This window comes from Stegostoma tigrinum, chromosome 2 (genome assembly GCF_030684315.1).
Source record: "Stegostoma tigrinum isolate sSteTig4 chromosome 2, sSteTig4.hap1, whole genome shotgun sequence".
Lineage (NCBI taxonomy): Eukaryota > Metazoa > Chordata > Chondrichthyes > Orectolobiformes > Stegostomatidae > Stegostoma > Stegostoma tigrinum.
Window position 1 is genome coordinate 75,137,511 of NC_081355.1, and position 20,882 is coordinate 75,158,392.

A 20,882-nucleotide genomic window follows, 5' to 3' on the forward strand; every position below is an offset into this window, starting at 1 on the left:
TTTTCCCTGACTGCAATGTGGAGAGGTAGAAACTTTTTGTGGGAAAGAACTGAGTGATATCCAATCTTCCTACGCTGTGGCACACAACACAGATGCAATAGTGTGCTGTTTGCTGGACAAACTGTGTCCTTTATTTAGAGTACTCTTTTTTGATTTTTATTTTGTTGTCATCTTGGTTCGTTCTTCCACATCTTGTATGCTATTTATGCAAATCACACAATAGAAGTGGAAAATATAGAAGCCAAGGATAAGCAATTGGGCAGTAGAGTTGAAACTTCAAACAATTAAAACTTAACCACTCAAACAGACTCCAATGCATTGCTAGCTAACCCACCTCAGAACTTGAAAGAGGTTGGTCAGCCCACTCTCAAGAGATGGTCAGTCACTGACATCTTTTAAGCAGACTCTGTGCCTCCTTTCTCATATCACCGTCTGGCTTTGTGCGTGGGAATTTGTGTCTCACAAACATGATTGAGCTTTTTTAAGAGGTGACAAGACGATTGATGAAGGCAGAGCAATGGACCTTGTCTCTTTTTACTTCTGCAAGGTTTTTGACAAGGTTCCTCATGATAGCAAGGTTGGATCACATGGAATCCAGTGAGAGCTAAACAGTTGAATACAAAATTGGCTTGAAGGTAGAATACAGAGGGTGGTGGTTGAGGGCTGTTTCTCAGACTGGAGGTCTGTGACCAGCAGTGTGCCACAGGGATCGGTGCTGGGTCTACTGCTTTTTGTCATTTATATAAATGATTTAGATGTGAATATAGGAGATATAGTTACTAAGTTTGTATATGACACCAATATAAGTGTAGTCGTGGATAGTGGAGAAGGTTATCTCAGAGTACAATGGGTCCTTGATCAGACAGGTCAAAATGCAGAGGAGTGGCAGATGGAGTTTAATTTACATAGAAGTGAGGTGTTCCATTTTGGCAAGATAAATCGGGGACTTATACAGTTAATTGTTGGGCCCTGGGAAATGTTGCCAAACAAAGACACCGAGGGATGGAGGTGCTTATGTCCTTGAAAGTAGAGTCACAGGTAGGAAGGGTGGTGAAGAAGGCATTTGGGCATCCTTGCCTTCATTAGTCAGAACATTGAGTTTAGGAGTTGGGAGGTCATGTTGAGGCTGTACAGGACATCTGTGATGCCACTTTTGGAATACTGCATTAAATTCTGGTCACCCTTCTATAGGAATTATATTGTTAAACTTGGAAGTGTGAAGAAAAGAATCATAAGAATGTTACCAGGACTGGAGGGTTTAAGTTGTAGGAAGCGGATGAATATGCTGAGGCATTTTTCATTAGAGCATTGGAAGCTGAGGGGTGGCCTTCCTTTATTCATTAACAGGATGAGGATGTCGCTGGCCAGGCAGCATTTATTGTCCATCCCTAATTACCCAGAAGGCAGTTCAGAGTCAATCACATTGTTGTGGGTCTGGAGTCACATGTAGGCCAGACCAGGTAAGGATGGCAGTTTCCTTCCATAAAGGACATTAGTGAACCAGGTGGGTTTTTCCAGCAATTGATAATGGATTCATGGTCATGTGCGGCATGGATAGTGTGAATAGCTAAGGTCTTTTTCCTAGGGTAGGTTTGTCCAAAACTAGAGGGCGTAGGCTTAAGGTCAGAGGAGAAAGATTTAAATTGGACCTGATGTTTAACTTTTTCACGCTGAGGGTGGTGCATGGATAGAACAAGCTGCCATTGGTGGAGGTAGATAAAATTACATCATTTAAAAGGCATCTGGATGGGAAAATGATTAGGAAGGGATTAGAGGGATATAGGCCAAATGCTGGCAAGTGGAAGTAGGTCATATTGGGATGTCTGGTCGACGTGGATGAGTTGGACTGAAGGGTCAGTTCTGTGTGGTATGAGTCTATGATGGGCTGATTTTCCCTATTTCCTCACAACCAGCCAACACCAAACCCAATGCAATCAAGTGATTCCATCACCTCAGCAATCCCTGAATCACTTGACCATGCCCTCTCTTCCCACACAATGTCAAAATTACTTGTCCTCTGTTCATTTGCTGCTTTCTACTGAGCAGAAATCATCCTGTATCGGGTGATTAGTAGCAGAGTGTTGATGTTACTACACCATAATCTTGCAGCAGCCTGGACTATGCGGCAGATGTTCCTGAATGTGCAGCTTCTTACATTTCCAGCATCATAATAATTTTATTTCTGTTTTACTATTCATTATTCCTGTTTTTTTTTACGGAGCTTTCTTCTTTGCAAAATGGCAGGACTGATTGCATTTTCAAACAATGTGTTGTACATGAAGCCCTTTGAGATGTTTCAAGGTATGGTAAGGTGCTATAGTTTCTTGAATTTGAAAATTAATACAGTCTTGTTATACATGAATAAAGACTTGGGAATATTTGCATTATTTATGCACATGAAGTAAGAAATTAATAGGAGCCAAAGGCATGGAGCTGAAACGTGTACTCCTCTTACCTTTTTCTGAAGGTTTTGATCCCACTGCTAAATTGGTGAGACCTGTTTTATATACATGCCATGTCAAAGTCTAAGGTGGGTATTGGCCTGCACCACACTCAAGATTCTTTGTGTGTGCCCATAGATATCTGCTAAATTTGAGTTGATTTTTGTTTCAAATGTATTTACTCTCCTGTAGAAGGAGAACCAAGAGCCCTAGCCCATCTGCAAAAATGCTACAATGGCCGCCTGTGCTTGAGCTTGTTCCAACCCTGCCACACCACTTGCCTTGTGGAGGCAACCAAACCAATGTTGGTTCCTTTTGACAAGTGAGCTACATAATATTTTGTGTCTTGGGAAACTTTAATGGCTAATATCCCTCCTTTTAGAGCCGTACTTTATATTGAATCCAACTGTTTATGTAAACTTGTTGGATTTCACGTCTAAAATTTTCCAAATAACTATTGACTTCTTTTCAGGGCATACTCTTCGCACTTCCTGATTGTATAAAGAAACCAATGGATTTGGTGTCTCTCTGGCTTCATGAATCATCCCGTGTATATGAGGACAAGCTAGTACAATCAAAAGATTCTGAACTCTTCCAAAAGGTTCTGCTGGAAACTGCCAAAAAGTTCTTTGAGGTAACTGTTCTTCATAAATTCACAAAACACAGCATTCAACAAAGACACTGGATCTGCTGTACTAGTGCTGGCTCTTTGAAACAGCAATCCAATTCATCCCACTCACCTAACTGTTTCCTGTAGTCCACAAATGTTTTGGGTTTCAAATATTTAGCAAATTCCTTTTGAACTGTACTGAAAACTCTTTCCCACCACCCTTTCAGGCAGGCAATACATTCTAAATTAGAACAAATGTGTTCTGTTTTAAAAACATGGTTTCGTAAGGTCTAGTTCTCTTGTTGCCTATCTTAAATCTGTGAACTTTAGTAACTGGCTTTCCTGTCACTAAAAATACATTTTCCTTACCATATCAAACCTTTCATGACCTTGAATAAGTTTATTAAATTTCCATTTGACCTTCTCTAGCTATCAAACCGCATTCATTATTAGTCACTGGTTCCAATGACTATCTAGATTACATTTAATCACAGTTTCAGGTTCTCTGAGGACTCACTTCTAGTTTCTTAGTTTCTACTGAATCAGTTCTGACAATGCAATCTTTCTTTTTCTTTAACCTGCATTTCTTTCATCTTCATCTTACCCCAGAAATAGATTCTATCCAACCACACTCTGCATTTCATCTTCTCTAAATTTTAGCACCTCCATTGTTATTCTGCTATCAAGGTACAATTTTGCTAACACTTCTCTTTAAGCATTCTGAAAGAGAAAATGCCTGTGTGACACTCTGGTCCATTTCTCAATTACTCCTAAACCCTCTTCACTTCCACAGAACCATTCCATATAATCGTAGTTGGTGCAAAACATTCCTTTTTATATTCTGAGAAAGGGTTACTGGACCCAAAACATTAACTCTGATTTTTTTCTTCATAGATGCTGCCAGATCTGCTGAGCTTTTCCAGCAACTTTTGATTTTGTTCCTTTTTATATTGCCCATCACCACCATATAAGACACAGTCAACTCTCCTAAACCTAAGAACAATTCACTTGTGCTTCCGTCAATTTAATATACTGTTTTCAATGCTCATGACACACTCTCCTGTTCATAGTGAAACTAAATGCAGATTGGGTGGTTGTTTTGTGCTATAAATTTATTCACTGTGCAAACTTGACCCTGAGCTTCTGGTCACTTAGCATTTTAATTTTCTGGTGTTCTCCCACTCTGACCTTTCTATCTCCAGCCTCCTACAGTGCTTCAATGAATCTCAAAGTAAACTTGAGGAACATCATCTTCTAACTTGCCACTTCACAGCTCTCGGCTCAACATATTCAAAATATCAGATCATCATCTGCCCTTTTTGAATGAGAACTGTTGGTGATGCTTCAGCATTCAATTTTACATGTTTTCTCAGCATATCTTTTGTTTCTTCACTTGCCCTTTAACAGGTCTTGTTCGCTTTAGTTGTTTAATCACTCCTGGTTCCGTATTACTACACCCTGTCTTGTGCCCATTCCTCTTCTCCTCTTTATCTGCAATACTTAAAACCTGTACCATCTCACAAATTAGACAAAGGGGCACCCTATAATCTGGTTCTTTTTCCACAAGCGCTGTAAACATGCTGAATATTTCCAGTGAGTCTTAGTTTCAGATATGAATGTAATAACTTGTCCATATTGTTTGAACTTAAGACACGTGAAACTTGTTCTTGATTTTCTTCAAGTAGGGAATTCTTTCAGGAGTCATTACCCATGCACAACAAAATTAGGATACTATATTGCAACAGCATAACAAACATCTAGAGATCATGATGTGCCAAAAGGTCATCCACGATTGCATTTACTGCAGTCTTACATACCTTGGTTGTTGTGAAGTCAGCAATTTAAATATCTTTTATTGAACGTTGAAATTTCCAGAATTGAAATGTAAAAAGGTTGTGCTTAATTTTGATGAAATATTCCATAATTCAAATTAGTTGTAAGTGGAGAATTTTCTTTTTTTGGTGTATTTCAGTGTATTAGTGATAATATTTTACTGCACAAGCCATTGATTTATTGCCATTTTGCTCATGGAATTGGTGATCCCCATTACATGCGTGTAAAAGATTGGCATGTCCTGAAGAAAATACTGACTGACGCTCTTGACAACTATAATGAAATTAATGCTGTGATGAACCTAGTCTTATTTGAAGATGCTATGCAACATGTGTAAGTATATATTAAAGTGTCATTTAAAATTGTGTTTTTTTTTAAAACTCATCATTCACTCTTACCAGTCACAGGCAATTCAGCAACTTCATGTCCCACAGTTACTACACTGCCGGAACACAAGTTCCTGTCTGTCAGGGTCTGAAGGATAATTCAAGACTGGAATCAAGATAAGGATGGGGTTTGTTTCAGCAAGCAGAACTTGTGGAGTCTCAACATTATCATCTCACCATTGGCTGACTAACAGCCTTGAAGTCCTGTCCGAATTGCTCAACTGAGCTTCTCAGGCTTGGTCTCCCATAAACTGTCTTATAAATCTGGACAAAGTCAGAAATCATGCGACACCAGGTGATAATCCAACAGGACAATCACTTGGTGTTGTGTGATTTCTGACTTTGTCCATTGCAGTCCAAAATCAGCACCTCCATATTATAAATCTGGGACAGAGGTTGTGAGCAAACAATCAAGATAAAGGATAATCCCTTAATCCATGGAACAGTTGGTCACCCTTGACTACTAATTTTATCGTTGAAATGGTTGTGGCTAAAATGTAGGAGTATTAACGGTAGCTAATTAGAAATTCTGTTGTCAGCTACTGAAGTCCTTTAGTTGATACACTACTGAACCACTGTTTCTCTTGTACTATGTTGGAATCCCAACTCCTCCCTCATCATCTCCATGTCAAATGCAATAAAAAGAGACATCTCTCATTGTCTGCTATTTCTACGTCATCCTTTGTCATAACTATCCTTGTTTCTTTGCTCCGGATTCTGCTTTACATTACTAACTGTAATGAAACTGTGACATTCAAATAATTGCTAAACAGCTTGAAGATATTTACAGGACGTTATCTAATTAAAGAAGAACAAAGAAGGTCATAGCTATTCTCAATTACAGTCAATTTCAGCTGTCACCAGTACACTTCCAATGCTGTGACATTTGATTTTCCATACACAGCTAAATTCTAGCATTCATTTATAATGTCTTTAACGGGACCATTTTCCGAGGGAATTGCTTTTGGTACCTGCCTTCTGATTTCCTGTACACCAAGTCCTTCTGAACTTCAGCACACTGTGCCTTTTTAAACAATATTCCATTTAGTTATTGCTAACAATGTGAGTAACTTCACACTTTCTCGCATTGTACCTCATATTGTCACACAAGTTGGCAGTAGAGTAGGACGCTACAGGCGGAGTTCATCCACTCCATCCTTTTTTTTTTCCTTTTGTGTTTCTTGTTCTTCTTTCATCTCGGTGATGTCTTAAACCCTCGCCCTTGGGGTGGACTTGGACTATTAGACTCAGCGTGGACTTGGCAAGGCATCCTGCCAGCCCAGTGAGGCGTCCTCTCAGTCCAGACACTCTCTCGGTCCAGAGAAGTGGTGGTCGCTCACACCGGCCTAGTGGTCTTTCAGCCCAGCATGGCCTCAGTGAGGACTTCCAGCCTTGGGGTGTTTCCAGAGTGAACACCTAACCTGAGGAGCCTTGTGTTGAAGTCAAACACAGTCTGGAGTCAAGACCTGGTGTGGACCGGACGCTACATACCAGCGTGGACTGGGTTGAAAGGAATTTTGTTTAGAATGTTTTATTTCTCTCTTTTCTAATTTTTTCCTACAATCTATAATGCTGGACTTTTTATTTCTTTATATTTCTAACTTCTTCCTAAGAACCTGTACTGGAGAATCTTTATCAAGGATGGCACCATAAGTGGCGACTTGTGAAGTTTTCACTGTAGTCATTGAGTACATATGACAACAAAGCTAATTCAATCTGTCACGTTGTTAACCAGTCAGTTAATTAGTCAGTTGTACTTTGCAGAGTCCTTGTATCATCTTCATGATTTTTAAAAATGTATTCATGGGATGAGGACGTCACTGGCCACCAATCATTGTTCAACTCTTCTTGCCTAGAGGGCAGTTAAGAATCAGCCACATTGCTGTGGGTCTGGAGTCATGTGTAGGCTAGACCAGGGAAGGATGACAGATTTCCTTCCCTAAAGGACATTAGTGAGCCAAATGAGTTTTTTCAACATTCAACAATGGATTCATGGTGATCATTCGACAAATAATTCCAGACTTGTTTATTGAATTCAAATTCCACCATGTCCAATGGTGGGACGTGAACCCAAGTCCTCAGCGCATGTCTTCAGGCTCTGGATTAATCAGCAATAATACCATGAGGCCATCACCTCCCTTTAAGTTTCCCGCCATCTTTGTATCGCCAGTAAATTTAGATGCACTACTCTTGGTCTGTTTGTCTAAGTAATTGAAACAGATGACGCCCCACCACTGATACTTGTGACACTCCAACAGTTACAGCCTTCCAACACGAAAATGCCCCATTTATCTCTATTCTTTGCTTCCTGTACATTAACCAATCCATCATCCATGCTAATATATTACTGCAGCCCCATGATCCCATGCCCTGCACAATGGTTTTGTATGGCACCTTATTATATGCTCTTTGGAATCCCAAGTATTCTATATTCCCTAGTTCTCCTTTATCCTTCTATTTATGTTCTCAAAAAGGCTGTAATGAATTTCTTAAAAATAATGTTAACTTCATATAGTCATATTGTGATGTTTTAAATGCATTGTAAAAACTTCCTTAATAACAGATTCCAATATTTACCAATGATTAATGTCAGACTAACTGGCCTGTAGTTTCTTGTTTTCTGTCTCTATCCTTTTGTCAATAGCAGTGTTGTTATTTGCTAGTCTCTGATTGTTGGGACCACTTTAGAATTTGGGTAATTTGGAAAATTATGACCAATATTTCTGCAGCTGCTCTCACGACTTGGATGTACCTGATGTTCTGTTCTTTATAGCTGCAGCCATTCTTGTCCCTGTTTTTTATAGCCTTCGCTAGTTGGGTGTTGGGAAAGTTTAGGTCCAGAAATTTGATTCATGATGGAGCTCGCTGCTGGTACTTTCCACACTAATTGGCAGATCTTGCACAGTTAATGGTAGGGCCCTGGGTAGTGTTGTCAAACAGAGAGACCCAGGAGTGCAGGTACATATTTCCTTGAAAGTGGCACCACAAGTGGTGAAGAAGGCATTTGGCATGCTTGCCTTCATCAGTCAGAGCATTGAGTACAGGAGTTGGGACATCATGCTGTACAAGACATTTGTCAGGCCACATTTGGAGCACTGTGTGCAATTCTGGTTGCCCTGCAATAGGAAGAATGTTATTAAACTGGAAAGGGTGCAAAAAGGGCATTACTGAGGCAGAAGTTTAAGTTATAGGGAGACTTTAGTTAGGCTGGGTTTTTCTTTTCCCATGCAGCGTAGGCTGTTGACGGATGACCTTACAAATGTTTACAAAATCATGAGGGCCATGGATAGTATGAATAGCCAAGGTCTTCTCTCTAGGTTAGGGGATTGTAATACTAGAAGGCATAGAGTTGAGGTGAGAAGGAGAAGATTTAAAAGACACCCCAGGGGCAACTTTTTCACACAGAGAGTGGTGCGTTTATAGAACAAGCTGCTGGGAAGGTGGACGAGGCAAGTAGAATTACAACACTTAAAAGACATTTGGACAGGAATGTGGATAGGAAAGATGTAGAGGGAAATGGGCCAAATGCAAGCAAATGAAACTAGTTTAGTTCAGGAAACCTGGTCGGCATGGACGACTTGTACTGAAGGGTCTGTTTCCATGGTGTATGACTCTGTGACTTTAATTACTCCTAGACAGCTGTGGACAAAGCATGCTAACAGATTATTAGGTTAATTCTGTCATCAGTTAGAGTAAGTCTTGTACAATTTACTTGAAAATATCAGAAAATACATATGAGATTTAATTTTAAATGTTCCACTTCTTTATGTCAGGTGTAGGATAAATCGAATATTGGAGAGCAGCCGAGGATATGCTCTACTGGTGGGAGTTGGAGGCAGTGGGAAGCAGAGTTTATCTCGATTGGCTGCTTACATTAGTTCTCTAGAAATATTCCAAATCACACTGAAGAAAGGCTATGGAATCTCAGATTTGAAGGTAAATATTTTGTCATTTGCAGTCCTGCATTATTAAAAGTACTGATCTCCACTCGCTCTGTGCCAATTTTCTGTTAAATGTCCTTAGTTGATCTTCCTGTCTCCTTGTAAGTACAAAAGCTACTATAGATCCTGGCAAGTGAGAAAGATGCAAAGAATGAGAGACACACGACAGGTGGCAAGAACTTATAAAAAGGGAGTAGACAAATGAACCTGTGGAGACATCAAAATCAACGGCAAGAAAAATTCAATGTGGTCAGGAACAATGTGGCCCCATAAATCCTGATAATGATATTGTCAGTGTAGATGAGGATATGGCAGACATGTTAAATAGTTACTTAACTCGATTGGATTTTTAAAGGGTAGGTCACAGCTGATGAATCTGATGGAACTTTTTTAATATTTTAACTGGAGCACTCAGCAATTCTTGGTGCCACACTTTAGGAAGAATATATTGGCATGAGGGTGTGAAGCATAGTTTTATCAGAATGATACCAGAATGTTGCGTAAAGAGATTACACAAACTAGGGTTGTATTCCCTGGAATTTAGACATTATAATTAAAAAAATCAAGAGCGAAAATAGAAAACACTTCTATAAGGAAATCATGACAGAACTTTGAACTTCTCTTCTGCAAAGACAATAGATGCCACATCAATTATAAATTTTAATTCTATGTTTGGGGTAATATTTGTTATTAAAAATTTTTAAAGAAGATGGATGTTAGGATGTAGGTTGTACATCAGCCACACTCTTTCAAGTAGTAGAACTGACTACTTGAATGTGTAATAAATGATTCAGCCCTGTTCCTGTGATTCTTTGCAGCTGTTTAGTAAGCATTACTAGATTTTGAACAAACCAACATACATGTAATTTAGTTTTAACCAAAAGCTATGGCAGTTTTCCTTTCAAACTATTTGCTTTTGACCAGCAAAGGGTGTTGAAGAGTTGAGGGCTGATTAAATGGAGGCATTTCTTATGAAGGATAATCAGAGGGCTTTTGACCCTCAGAACAGAAATAAGGTACATTACAGCATGTAGCATTCACAGCAAGAAACTTCTAAGTGCCTTATTTGCTGATGTAGGACATGCAGAGGGAAACAGTGGGCAATAAGGCATTGTACCAAGAAGCATCTTGTTTGGGTATTTAACATCCCAGGATTGACTGTAATTCATGAACCGAGAGTGAGGGAGAAACTCATGCTCGTCATCATTTCACCGTGACTGTAATTTTCAAATTGTTGGGATTATGGGCTGACAAGTCCATGGGTCCTGATGGATTTCACCCCAGAGTCATAAAAGATGTAGCTAGTGAAATAGTTAATTGGTTGTCATAATTTTCTAAAACTGGGAACATTCCATTTGATTGGGCTCTAGTGAATGTGTTCAAAAAGGAATTGAGACAAAGTGCAAAAAAATGGGAAAATGTTAGAAACTATTATTGAAGATATTATGGCAGGGCACTTAGCAAAGCTTGAGGTAACCAAACAGAGCTACACAGCTTTTGTGAAAGGAAAATGACATTTTAACAATTTTTGGAGTTCTTTGAGGAAGCAACACATCCTGTGAATAAAGTGGAACTGCTCGGGAGCACTTGGATTTCAAGAATGCATTTGATAAGCTGTCACACCTAAAGTTATTGCGAAGATAAAAATTTGTGGTGTAACATATTTGCATGAATAAATATTTTCTAATCAGCCTGTTCAGTGATGTTATTACATACTTCTGGAGCAGGTGGGACTTCAACCTGGCCTCCTAGCTCAGAGGCAGAGACATCTTCACTGTACTACAAGAGCCTCTAACAACTGCAATCACTGCTAAAACCAAGATTTAACCTTTGATCTTCAGTCTAAAGCTATCCCAACTCAGTTTTTTTGGATGAGCACATTGGCATGCCTAGAAGATTGGCTCACTAATAGGAAACAGAGAGGAGCAATAAATAAGTAATGAGCAATGTCGCAGGGAATGGTGCTGGGGCATGAACTGTTTAAAATGTACAGAAATGTCTTGCATGATGGGACTGAAAGTATGGTTGTTAAGTATGCTATTGACACAAAAATGTGTAGGAAAGGAAGTTGTGAAGTGGATACAAGGAGGCTGCATAAGGATGTAAGATAGGTTAAGCAAGTCGACATATGTGACAAATGTAGTATGACGAGGAAAAATGTGAAAATGTCCACTTTGGCAGGATGAATAAAAAAATAAGCATATTACCTAAATGGTGAGAGACACGAGAGATCTGGTGACCTAGTGTATGAACTGCAAAAGGTGAGTATGCAAATAATTGGGAAAGCTAATGGAATATTATCATTTATCATGAGGAGAATGAACACAGAAGAAGGGAGGTTATGCTTCCGTTCTACAGGGTACCGATGAGACAATATTTGGAGGTCTGTGTATTTATTTAGGTAAGGACATAAATATATTGGAAGCAGTCCAGAGAAAATTTCTAAACTCAACTAACACCTGGATTGAGTGGGTTGTCTCAAGGCAGGGCAGCTGTGGAAGGAGTATTTCCTGTTGTGGGGAATCTAGAAATAGTGGTCATGGTTTGAAAGTGAAGGATTGCCAATTGAAAATAGATGGAAGAAAAACTTCAGACGGTCGTGAATATTTGGACCACATTTCCTCCAAAGGTTGTGCAGGCTTTACAATCCCAAAACAAGAAATAATCAATAATTGCATTTTGTGGGTGGTGAATAGCAAAGAGAAGAAAAATAGCATTGGCACTTTTCCATCGAACTATGGGAGTGCTTTGAAATGGCTTTATTCTGATTCAAAGGCAAAATTTTCATGATTGTCATAGAACATCATAGTGGATTAGGTGAACCATCTACACAAAATTATGGCAAAACCAATGATTAAATCTTTAGGGAAAGTCTCCGCCATTTGTGGCCTTCAGGACATTGCAGATTCAGATATTGCATGGGAATCCAGTGTTATACATATTAAAAGTTTACCCACTACCTTCAAGCAAGTGGAGAAGCTAGCAGAAGAGTCGAAACATTGAGGCATTGTTGAAGGAGAACCGAGATTTAAATCTTGCATGACAGATTTAGTTACAGTTCATCAGCAGTACAGAATGGATTATCATCATCAGAGTTGTTGATGGATGGGAGATTGAGAAGACAACTCTCATTGCTGTCTCAGAACGTACAGCCAGGCATCACTCAGAGTGACCGTAATAGAGTGAAATGGCACAAAGAAGAGGAAAGAGACAATTGGGTCAAGAAATTTTCCAACAAGTCACAAAGCACAAGAGTTACCAGAGCTATAGGCTAGGACGCAGAATGGATACAGGATCCACAGAGACGAGCAGAGATGAAAAAAAAACTTACCAACCAGCAGAGTTGAAACAAGAGCTGCGCAGAAATAATGTTTTATCAGTATGCAGTGTTGATGTCAGTGTCACTTGATTTTGTAAAGAGAAGTAGAAATAAGCTGAAGTGCTAACAAGAGTCATAAGCGAACATGTATATAGTAAGGTGTGAAGAAAGAGTTCTTTCAAAAAGGTCCTTGGACTCCAGGAGCAGATTAAATAGAGTTAGACCCCACACTCACAACAAAGAAGCTTTCTGAAAATCCAGTGCAAATAGTACCACCACCCTCCCCCAACCCTCCCTACTTCTACCCTCTTCGTGGCATTAATGTTTTCTGGAAGTTCACTTGGATCTTCATTTCCTAAATCCATGACTTTCCAAAAGTTATGCTTCTCCAATTGTTAACCAATAGATCTGTGAAGATTATTTTGAGACTTTTCCTGCAAGTGGTTTTAACCACACTAATTGTAATGTCCAATGTCATCAGCACTCTTCAAAAAAAATTATTTGTGAATATTCTCTAAATTTCCTACTGTTTCTTTTCTACCTGTCCCATTTGGCCTATTTATTTTCCTTAGGCTCTTAGGACAACCTGTACTACCTCTACAGCAAATTATTGCAGATGCTAGACTCCGTGCTGAAAACAAACAATGCTGGAAATCACAAGTCAAGCAGCATCTTTGGAGAGAGAACAAGCTAATGTTTTGAGTCTTGATGACTGTCCTTCAGAGCTCTGATAAAGAGTCATCTGGACTTGAAACGTTAGCTTGCTCTGTCTTCATGGATGATGCCTGGCCGTCAGGTTAATATTTTACAGAGTTATAAAGCTGTACACCATTGAAACAGACCCTTTGGTCCAGCTCATCCATGCCAACTAGATATTCTAAGTTAATTTAGTCCCATTTGCCAGCATTTGGCCCATATCCCTCTGAACCCTTCCTGCTCATATACCCATTCAATATTGTAATTGTACTGGCCTCCACCACTTGCTCTGGCAGCTCATTCCATACACACACTGCCCTCTGCAAGAATAAGTTGCCCCTCAGTTTCTTTTTGAATTTTTCCCCTCTCATCTTAAACCTAGGACCTCTAGTTTTGGACTCCCCCATCCTGGGGAAAAGGCCTTGAATAATTACCCTGTCTAAGCCCTTCATAATTTTATAAACCTCTTTAAGATCACCCTCAGCCTCCGACTCTCCAGGAATTGTTGCCCAGCTTATTCAGCCTGTCCCAATAGCTCAAACCCTCCAACCCTGGCAACATCCTAGGAATTCTTTTCTGAACCTATTCAAGTTTCACAACACCCTTCCTATAGTAGGGTGACCAGAATTGCATGCAGTATTCCAAAAGTGGCCTAACCAATGTCCTCTACAGCCGCAACATGACCTCCCAACTCCTTTACTCAATGCACTGACCAATAAAGGAAAGCATAACCAAACGCCTTCTTCACTATCCTGTCTACCAGTGACTCCACTTTCAAGGAACTATGAACCTGCACACCAAGGTCCCTTTTTTACTTTCAGCAACACTCCCCAGGACTTTACCATTTAGTGTATAAGTCCTGCCTTGATTTGCCTTTCCAAAATACAATGCCTCACATTTATCTGATTTAAACCCCATCTGCCACTCCTTGACCCATTGGCCCATCTGATCAAGGTCCCAGTGTACTCTGAGGTAACCTTCGCTGTCTGCTACATCTCCAATTTTGGTGTCATCTGCAAACTTACTAACCATACCTTCCATGCTAACATCCAAATTCACCGACCCTTGTGGCACACCACTGTTCACAGGCCTCCAGTCTAAAAAGCAACCGTCCACCACCATCTTTCGAGCCAGTTCTGTACCCAAATGGCAAGTTTTCCCTGTATTCTATGTGACCTACCCTTGTGAACCATTCAAGTACATCACAGGTTCCTGCAATACATATTTCTAGGTTGTAACATTATTTCACATGCACTTAGTATTCAAATAAAATACAGTTTTCTTTATTTTGTCTTCATCTTGCCTGTGTTTTTTCTCTGTGTACATACATGTACATGCACTTTTCCTGGTGGAAGTGTAAACTTCCAGGAATCCATATACAAGCCACCTGCTGTGCATGTCACGCAACTTAATGTTTAATTTTCTGTAAGCTGATGTTATTGGAAATTCAGAGCTTGTGTATGCTTTGAATTCATTTGTGAAGAAAGGCTAAGTTGCAATTTCAATTTTTATCCCTTTCTGACACTGGGCTGCAGCTGAGAAGAGGCAGGTGGCCACAGGTCTCATTCAGTGATTCTGTCACCAGCTGGTGAGGGCAATGAAGGTCACCCTAATGTGCCTTCCTTGCACAGTTATCCATCTCCCTATCGGTTAGACCTACCGCTCTGTTTCACAACGTACTGACTTTCAATTCTCGGTATCGCAGTCTGCTGTGCCTTCCTCTTATGGATTATGGCATTGGGTAACTCCTTTTTTTTCAGTAACATTGTAACATTTCACCTTCTGTTCCGTTTAGGTCGATCTTGCTAATTTGTACATCAAGACTGGAGCCAAAAACCTTCCAACAGTCTTTCTCCTGACAGATGCCCATGTTCCAGATGAACGTTTCCTGGTCCTGATCAACGATTTGCTGGCATCAGGTGAAGAAACTAATATTGAGGTGCAAGTTTCATTTCAAGCTACAGTCAGGTATTGCAAGGTGATGCTCCACTTCTGGCAGTGTGGGTGTGAGGCTGCTACACCGACATGCAAGACCTCTTTGAAAAACAGCAAGTTTATTAACCTCACAACATGGGGAACTGAGGCAATATCAAACTGCTAAAGAAATGAGTGTGACTATGTGAAAAGGCCAGTGAAGAGTGAATGATTTGTAGTTAGTTAAAGAAACACTTTTTGTCCTCCCTTTATCCTCACTGAATTGAAATTAAAGATCACTCTGCATTACCATCTCTAATTCACCCTTTTATTGGAGTTTAGAGCTGTAGGTCTGTTTATTTGTCTGCTTTCTCTTTGTTCAACAATCTTCAGCTTTCTAACCTGCGAATGTCACTACCTAAACATTAATTCCTGATTTAGCATCTTTACAATAGTAGCTGTCCTGTACCGTTGCATTTCACGGATGCTTTGGAACATCCTGAGAACATGAAAGGCACTATATAAATGCAAGTCTGTATTTCTTTTGCTTTTTGTCCTTGATTTATCATTCTGAACAGAGCTGTGATATTTCCATTGAATGACAGCTGATGAGAGTAACCAGTTCCATCCTAAGAAAGTTGCAGCCATTTAGAACTAAGGCTTTTCTCTGAAATAAATGTTTGTTTTCTGTTGCACATTTTTGTTCAAATTGTACTCCTAACATACAACAACTTATGTTCTGTGATGTTCCTGATATAGAAAACACTGAAGAATTTTATATAAAGTGCTGAGAAAAGGGTTCTAGTGATGACATTGTTTCTTTAATTATAAATCTTATTAAATATGTTCTTATTTACCATATCTTAAAAATGTGATGGACTGGAGGTGATTTGCTGCCTGACCTCTTTAACTGCGTCAAAAAAGGGTGTAACAAAGTAAGGAATAATTGACTGCCCTGTTGTTTCTTTCTTAGAATCCCTACAGTGTGGAAACAGGCCCTTTGGCCCAACAAGTCCACACTGACCCTCAGAGCACCACCCAAATCCATCCCCCTATAACCGATATATCCCTAAACACTACGGGCAATTTAGCATGGCCAATCCACCTAGTCCGCACATCTTTGGACTGTGGGAGGAAACCGGAGCACTTGGAGGAAACCCACTTAGACACAGGAAGAATATCCAAACCCCACACAGACAAGGATGCCCAAGGATGCAATTGAACCCGGGTCCCTGGCACTATGAGGCAGCAGTGCTATTGAGTTGCCGTGCCACCATTTGTCTTTTCTCCCAATGAAAAATGCCTTTCCTACCTATAACTTCACAGATGTGAGAAAAAGACTCAGGCCATTCAACATCAGATATAGTTCCTAAAACTTCCAATTGAATAAATTTTTGCAAAACTTAAATATTTCCCCTCACACTTTTATGAATAACCTTCAATGGCGTTAAGAACACTATCTAAAAGTATGTTGTTGATTTTGAATTATTTCCTTTTAGACTGTGTGCTTTGACTGGAGGAAGGCAGCAAGCAGTGCAGATTTTGGTCTGACAGCAGTCCCCATCCCTGCTATTGTAAAAGTCAATTCCAAAGCAGCTGAAGAAAATAAAGAGGTGCTGTGGAGCAATAGCATAATGTGGCCTTGACCACCTGACAACTAGATTACTGTCCCTCACTGGGAGGAAAGCACGGCCCTCGAGCTGCTGCCCAATCTCATTGGCCAGTGGCTTCAATAGTGCCAGAATGCTTAATGAGCATCGCTGGGGCAGAAAGAAGAGCAATGTGTCCTGTACAAAGATATTTGCCAGCATTTTAGAGCAGGAAGGAATTGGGGAGCTGAAGGGAGGGGTCAAGGATGCTAGTGTGATAGGCTTTGAAGGCCAGACAGCGATTCACAAAGTGAGGGTATCATCTCGGAATGTTGCCCCCGATGTGCCCTCCCTGCCTTCCCACCATCTCAACAAAGCTATTTCAAACAATTCCTGTTAAATAGCATCTGCCGGTGCCAACAATGTACTGTGATGTGGGGAGCATTAAGTTTGTGTCAATTTGTTGTAACAACATCAGTTGCCTGCTAAATACTTTTCTTAAAATTGCAATCTACCATCCAACCTTACTTTGAGAACCAGATAGGAGGGAGGGGACAGTCTAGCCAACCATCATATTTTCAATGTATTCTCTGTCTCTCTGAAAATATGCTGTACAGGGGTGAGGCAGTAAAATGCAGCCTACTATTTTTATTATTGGGCCTTCTGTTCTAAAGCCGCACCCCCATTTCCTTCCTACTAACCTCATCCCGCCCCCTTGACCTGAGCATCCTCCCCCGACTCACTTATCCCCTCCCTACCTCCCCACCTACTCTCACCTCTACTGGCTCCATCCCCACCTCTTTAACTTGTCTGTCTCCTCTCCACCTATCTTCTGCTCTATCCACCTTCGATCCACCTCCCCCTCTCTCCCTATTTATTTCAGAACCCTCTCACCCTCCACCTTTTCTGATGAAGGGTCTAGGCACGAAATGTCAGCTTTTGTGCTCCTAAGATGCTGCTCGGCCTGCTGTGTTCATCCAGGTCTACACTTTGTTGTCTCGGATTCTCTAGCATCTGCAGTTCCCATTATCTCTCATAGTTTTCCATCCCTTTAAATCAATAAATAGCAGATTATTAGCGAGCATTGAGAAGAAGAAAGACCTCAGTTTATACTTCCTATGTTTGGAGTTTTGTAATGACTCTCTGATTTAAAAGTGCAATTCAGTGAAATGGTTTTCCTGCCTAGTTTTGTAACTCATTGTGCTGCCATCCTCACAGTCTGCATCAAGTTACAAATCAGTGTGGTGAATTGGTAAAATTATTAACAAATTATGCTTAATGATACTATGCCATATGCTATTACTAATCAGTGCCAAATGATTGCTGTGATCAAGCTGCACTGAATGTACTGTGCGGATAAATTGATTTAGCAATGAGGCCAAAGTGACTTTGTGTGAGCAAGCAGGAGTTTTGTTGTCTGCAACTGACCTCATATGCGGAGTTACAATGTAATGAAACTACTTCTTGTGCAATGAATATGAATAAAAGGAGCTGGAGGGCATTTTTTAAAAGTCATTTTGGAAGCACTGAGAATTAACAAAATCATGGATAGATATAATTTTAATTAGCATATTGTTCGTTTTTGTAAATGGTCTTTTTGCAGGTTTCTTTTTTAAATAAATAAAATGTAATGGTCATGAAGGCTTAGATTAATATCTGAGGAGTAGTAAAGTCTATTGTTGAAACTAATGAGGTAACATCACTGCTTTAAAGATCCAAACACCAAATCCCCAAAAAAATCAACACGTGTTATCTGTACTGCCACTGCTTTGATCAAATTCTGAGAACCAAAATCCTGATTTACCTTAAACAGGTGAAATTCCTGATCTGTTCAGTGAAGAAGAGGTTGATAATATCATTGGTGGTATACGTAATGAAGTCCGAAGCTTGGGACTGATGGATAATAGAGAAGATTGCTGGAAGTTCTTTTTGAGCAGAGCACGGCAACAGCTCAAGGTATTTACATTGCACAAAATAACTAACAGCATCAGCAAGTAATTTTTATTTTCTAAAGAAACTTGCAATTTTTAAAACTGTAAACTGAGTGTTGTCTTGAAAATTTAGGTTCTTTTTTGCCAGTTTAAGTTAAGAATTGACTGCTCAGCCAGTTGTCTAGTTTGTTCTCTTGCAGCTTAACTGCAGACTCAGTGCAGTAATGAGCCTATAAAATCTTTTAGCACAACTTTTTGCCATCTTTCAAATGGAAAGTAGAAGCATGACATTTTTGGCAATTTTGGTGGAATTGAAATAATTGTATGACCAAAACTAATCAGTCAATTTTTATTTTCTAAAAATATCTAACTTAAGGTAGAATTTAAAAATAAGGTGATGTATATGGGTGAAAAGCAATAGTAAAGCAACAGACAAGAGCTCATAAAAGCAGGGTTTTATTTCTCATGGAGTTCCTGAGCTCAGCAGTGCTATTAATAGTGACGCTAAAAGAATCAAGTGAAGAAAAATAAAGTGAGGTTAAAATAAAAATAAAGTGAGGTCAGTCCTAAGCAAAGGGCTCACCTTTGTCCCCCTACAACCGCACATCAATGAATACCAGTCACGGTTGGACATAGAACAGTTTTTCCGCCGCCTTCACCTCCACGCCTACTTCTTCAACCAGGAACCTAACCCTCCCTCCACTGACCCCTTCTCCCACTTCCAACACAAGTCCTCCTCCTGGACACCACCCCCAGGCCTCCTACCTTCCCTCGACCTCTTCATCTCCAACTGCTGTCGAGACATTAACCGCCTCAACCTCTCCACCCCTCTCACCCTCTCCAACCTCTCCACCGCAGAATGGGCAGCCCTCCGCTCCCTCCACTCCAACCCCAACCTCACCATCAAACCCGCTGACAAGGGTGGCGCAGTGGTAGTATGGCACACTGACCTCTACATCGCCGAGGCCAAACGCCAACTCTCCGACACCAGCTCCTACCACCCCCTCGATCATGACCCCACACCCGAGCACCAAACCATCATCTCCAACACCATTCATGACCTCATCACCTCAGGGGACCTCCCACCCACAGCCTCCAACCTCACTGTTCCCCAACCCCGCACGGCCCGTTTCTATCTCCTTCCCAAAATCCACAAACCTGCCTGCCCTAGTCGACCCACTGTCTCAGCCTGTTCCTGCCCCACTGAACTCATCTCCACCTATCTGGACCCCATTTTCTCCACTTTGGTCCAGGAACTCCCTACCTACGTCCATGACACCACCCACGCTCTCCACCTCCTCCAGGACTTCCAATTCCCTGGCCCCCAACACCTCATTTTCACCATGGGCGTCCAGTCCCTGTACACCTGTATTCCGCATGCACATGGCCTCAAGGCCCTCCGCTTCTTCCTGTCCCGCAGGCCCGACCAGTCCTCCTCCACCGACACCCTCATCCGCCTAGCCGAACTCGTCCTCACCCTCAACAACTTCTCTTTCGATTCCTCCCACTTCCTACAGACAAACGGGGTGGCCATGGGCACCCGCATGGGACCCAGCTATGCCTGCCTCTTTGTAAATTACGTGGAACAGTCCCTCTTCCGCACCTACACAGGCCCCAAACCCCACCTCTTCCTCCGTTACATTGATGACTGTATCGGCGCCGCCTCTTGCTCCCCAGAGGAGCTCAAACAGTTCATCCACTTCACCAACATCTTCCACCCCAACCTTCAGTTCACCTGGGCCATCTCCAGCACATCCCTCACCTTCCTGGATCTCTCAGTCTCCATCTCAGGCAACCAGCTTGTAACTGATGTCCATTTCAAGCCCACCGACTCCCACAGCTACCTAGAATACACCTCCTCCCACCCACCCTCCTGCAAAAGTTCCATCCCCTATTCCCAATTCCTCCGCCTCTGCCGCATCTGCTCCCATGATGAGGCATTCCACTCCCGCACATCCCAGATGTCCAAGTTCTTCAAGGACTGCAACTTACCCCCCATAGTGGTCGAGAATGCCCTTGACCGCGTCTCCCGCATTTCCCGCACACATCCCTCACACCCCACCCCCGCCACAACCGCCCAAAGAGGATCCCCTCGTTCTCACACACCACCCCACCAACCTCCTGATACAACGCATCATCCTCCGACACTTCCACAATCTACAATCCCACCCCACCACCCAAGACATTTTTCCATCCCCACCCTTGTCTGCTTTCCGGAGAGA

At 41.2% G+C, this 20,882-nt stretch overlaps 1 protein-coding gene across 4 annotated transcripts in view; it reads left to right on the plus strand.

Annotated features, from left to right (window-relative positions):
• LOC125461085 (dynein axonemal heavy chain 11-like) overlaps positions 1-20,882 on the plus strand; it is a 466,228-nt gene that overhangs the window by 247,513 nt on the left and 197,833 nt on the right. For all 4 annotated transcript variants that reach the window (XM_059654665.1, XM_059654655.1, XM_059654658.1 and 1 more), the window contains 5 exons: positions 2,914-3,075; positions 5,024-5,217; positions 9,044-9,206; positions 15,022-15,145; positions 18,543-18,685. In XM_059654665.1, the coding sequence (XP_059510648.1) occupies positions 2,914-3,075; positions 5,024-5,217; positions 9,044-9,206; positions 15,022-15,145; positions 18,543-18,685 (786 nt within the window). The remainder of the gene's footprint in view (positions 1-2,913; positions 3,076-5,023; positions 5,218-9,043; positions 9,207-15,021; positions 15,146-18,542; positions 18,686-20,882) is intronic.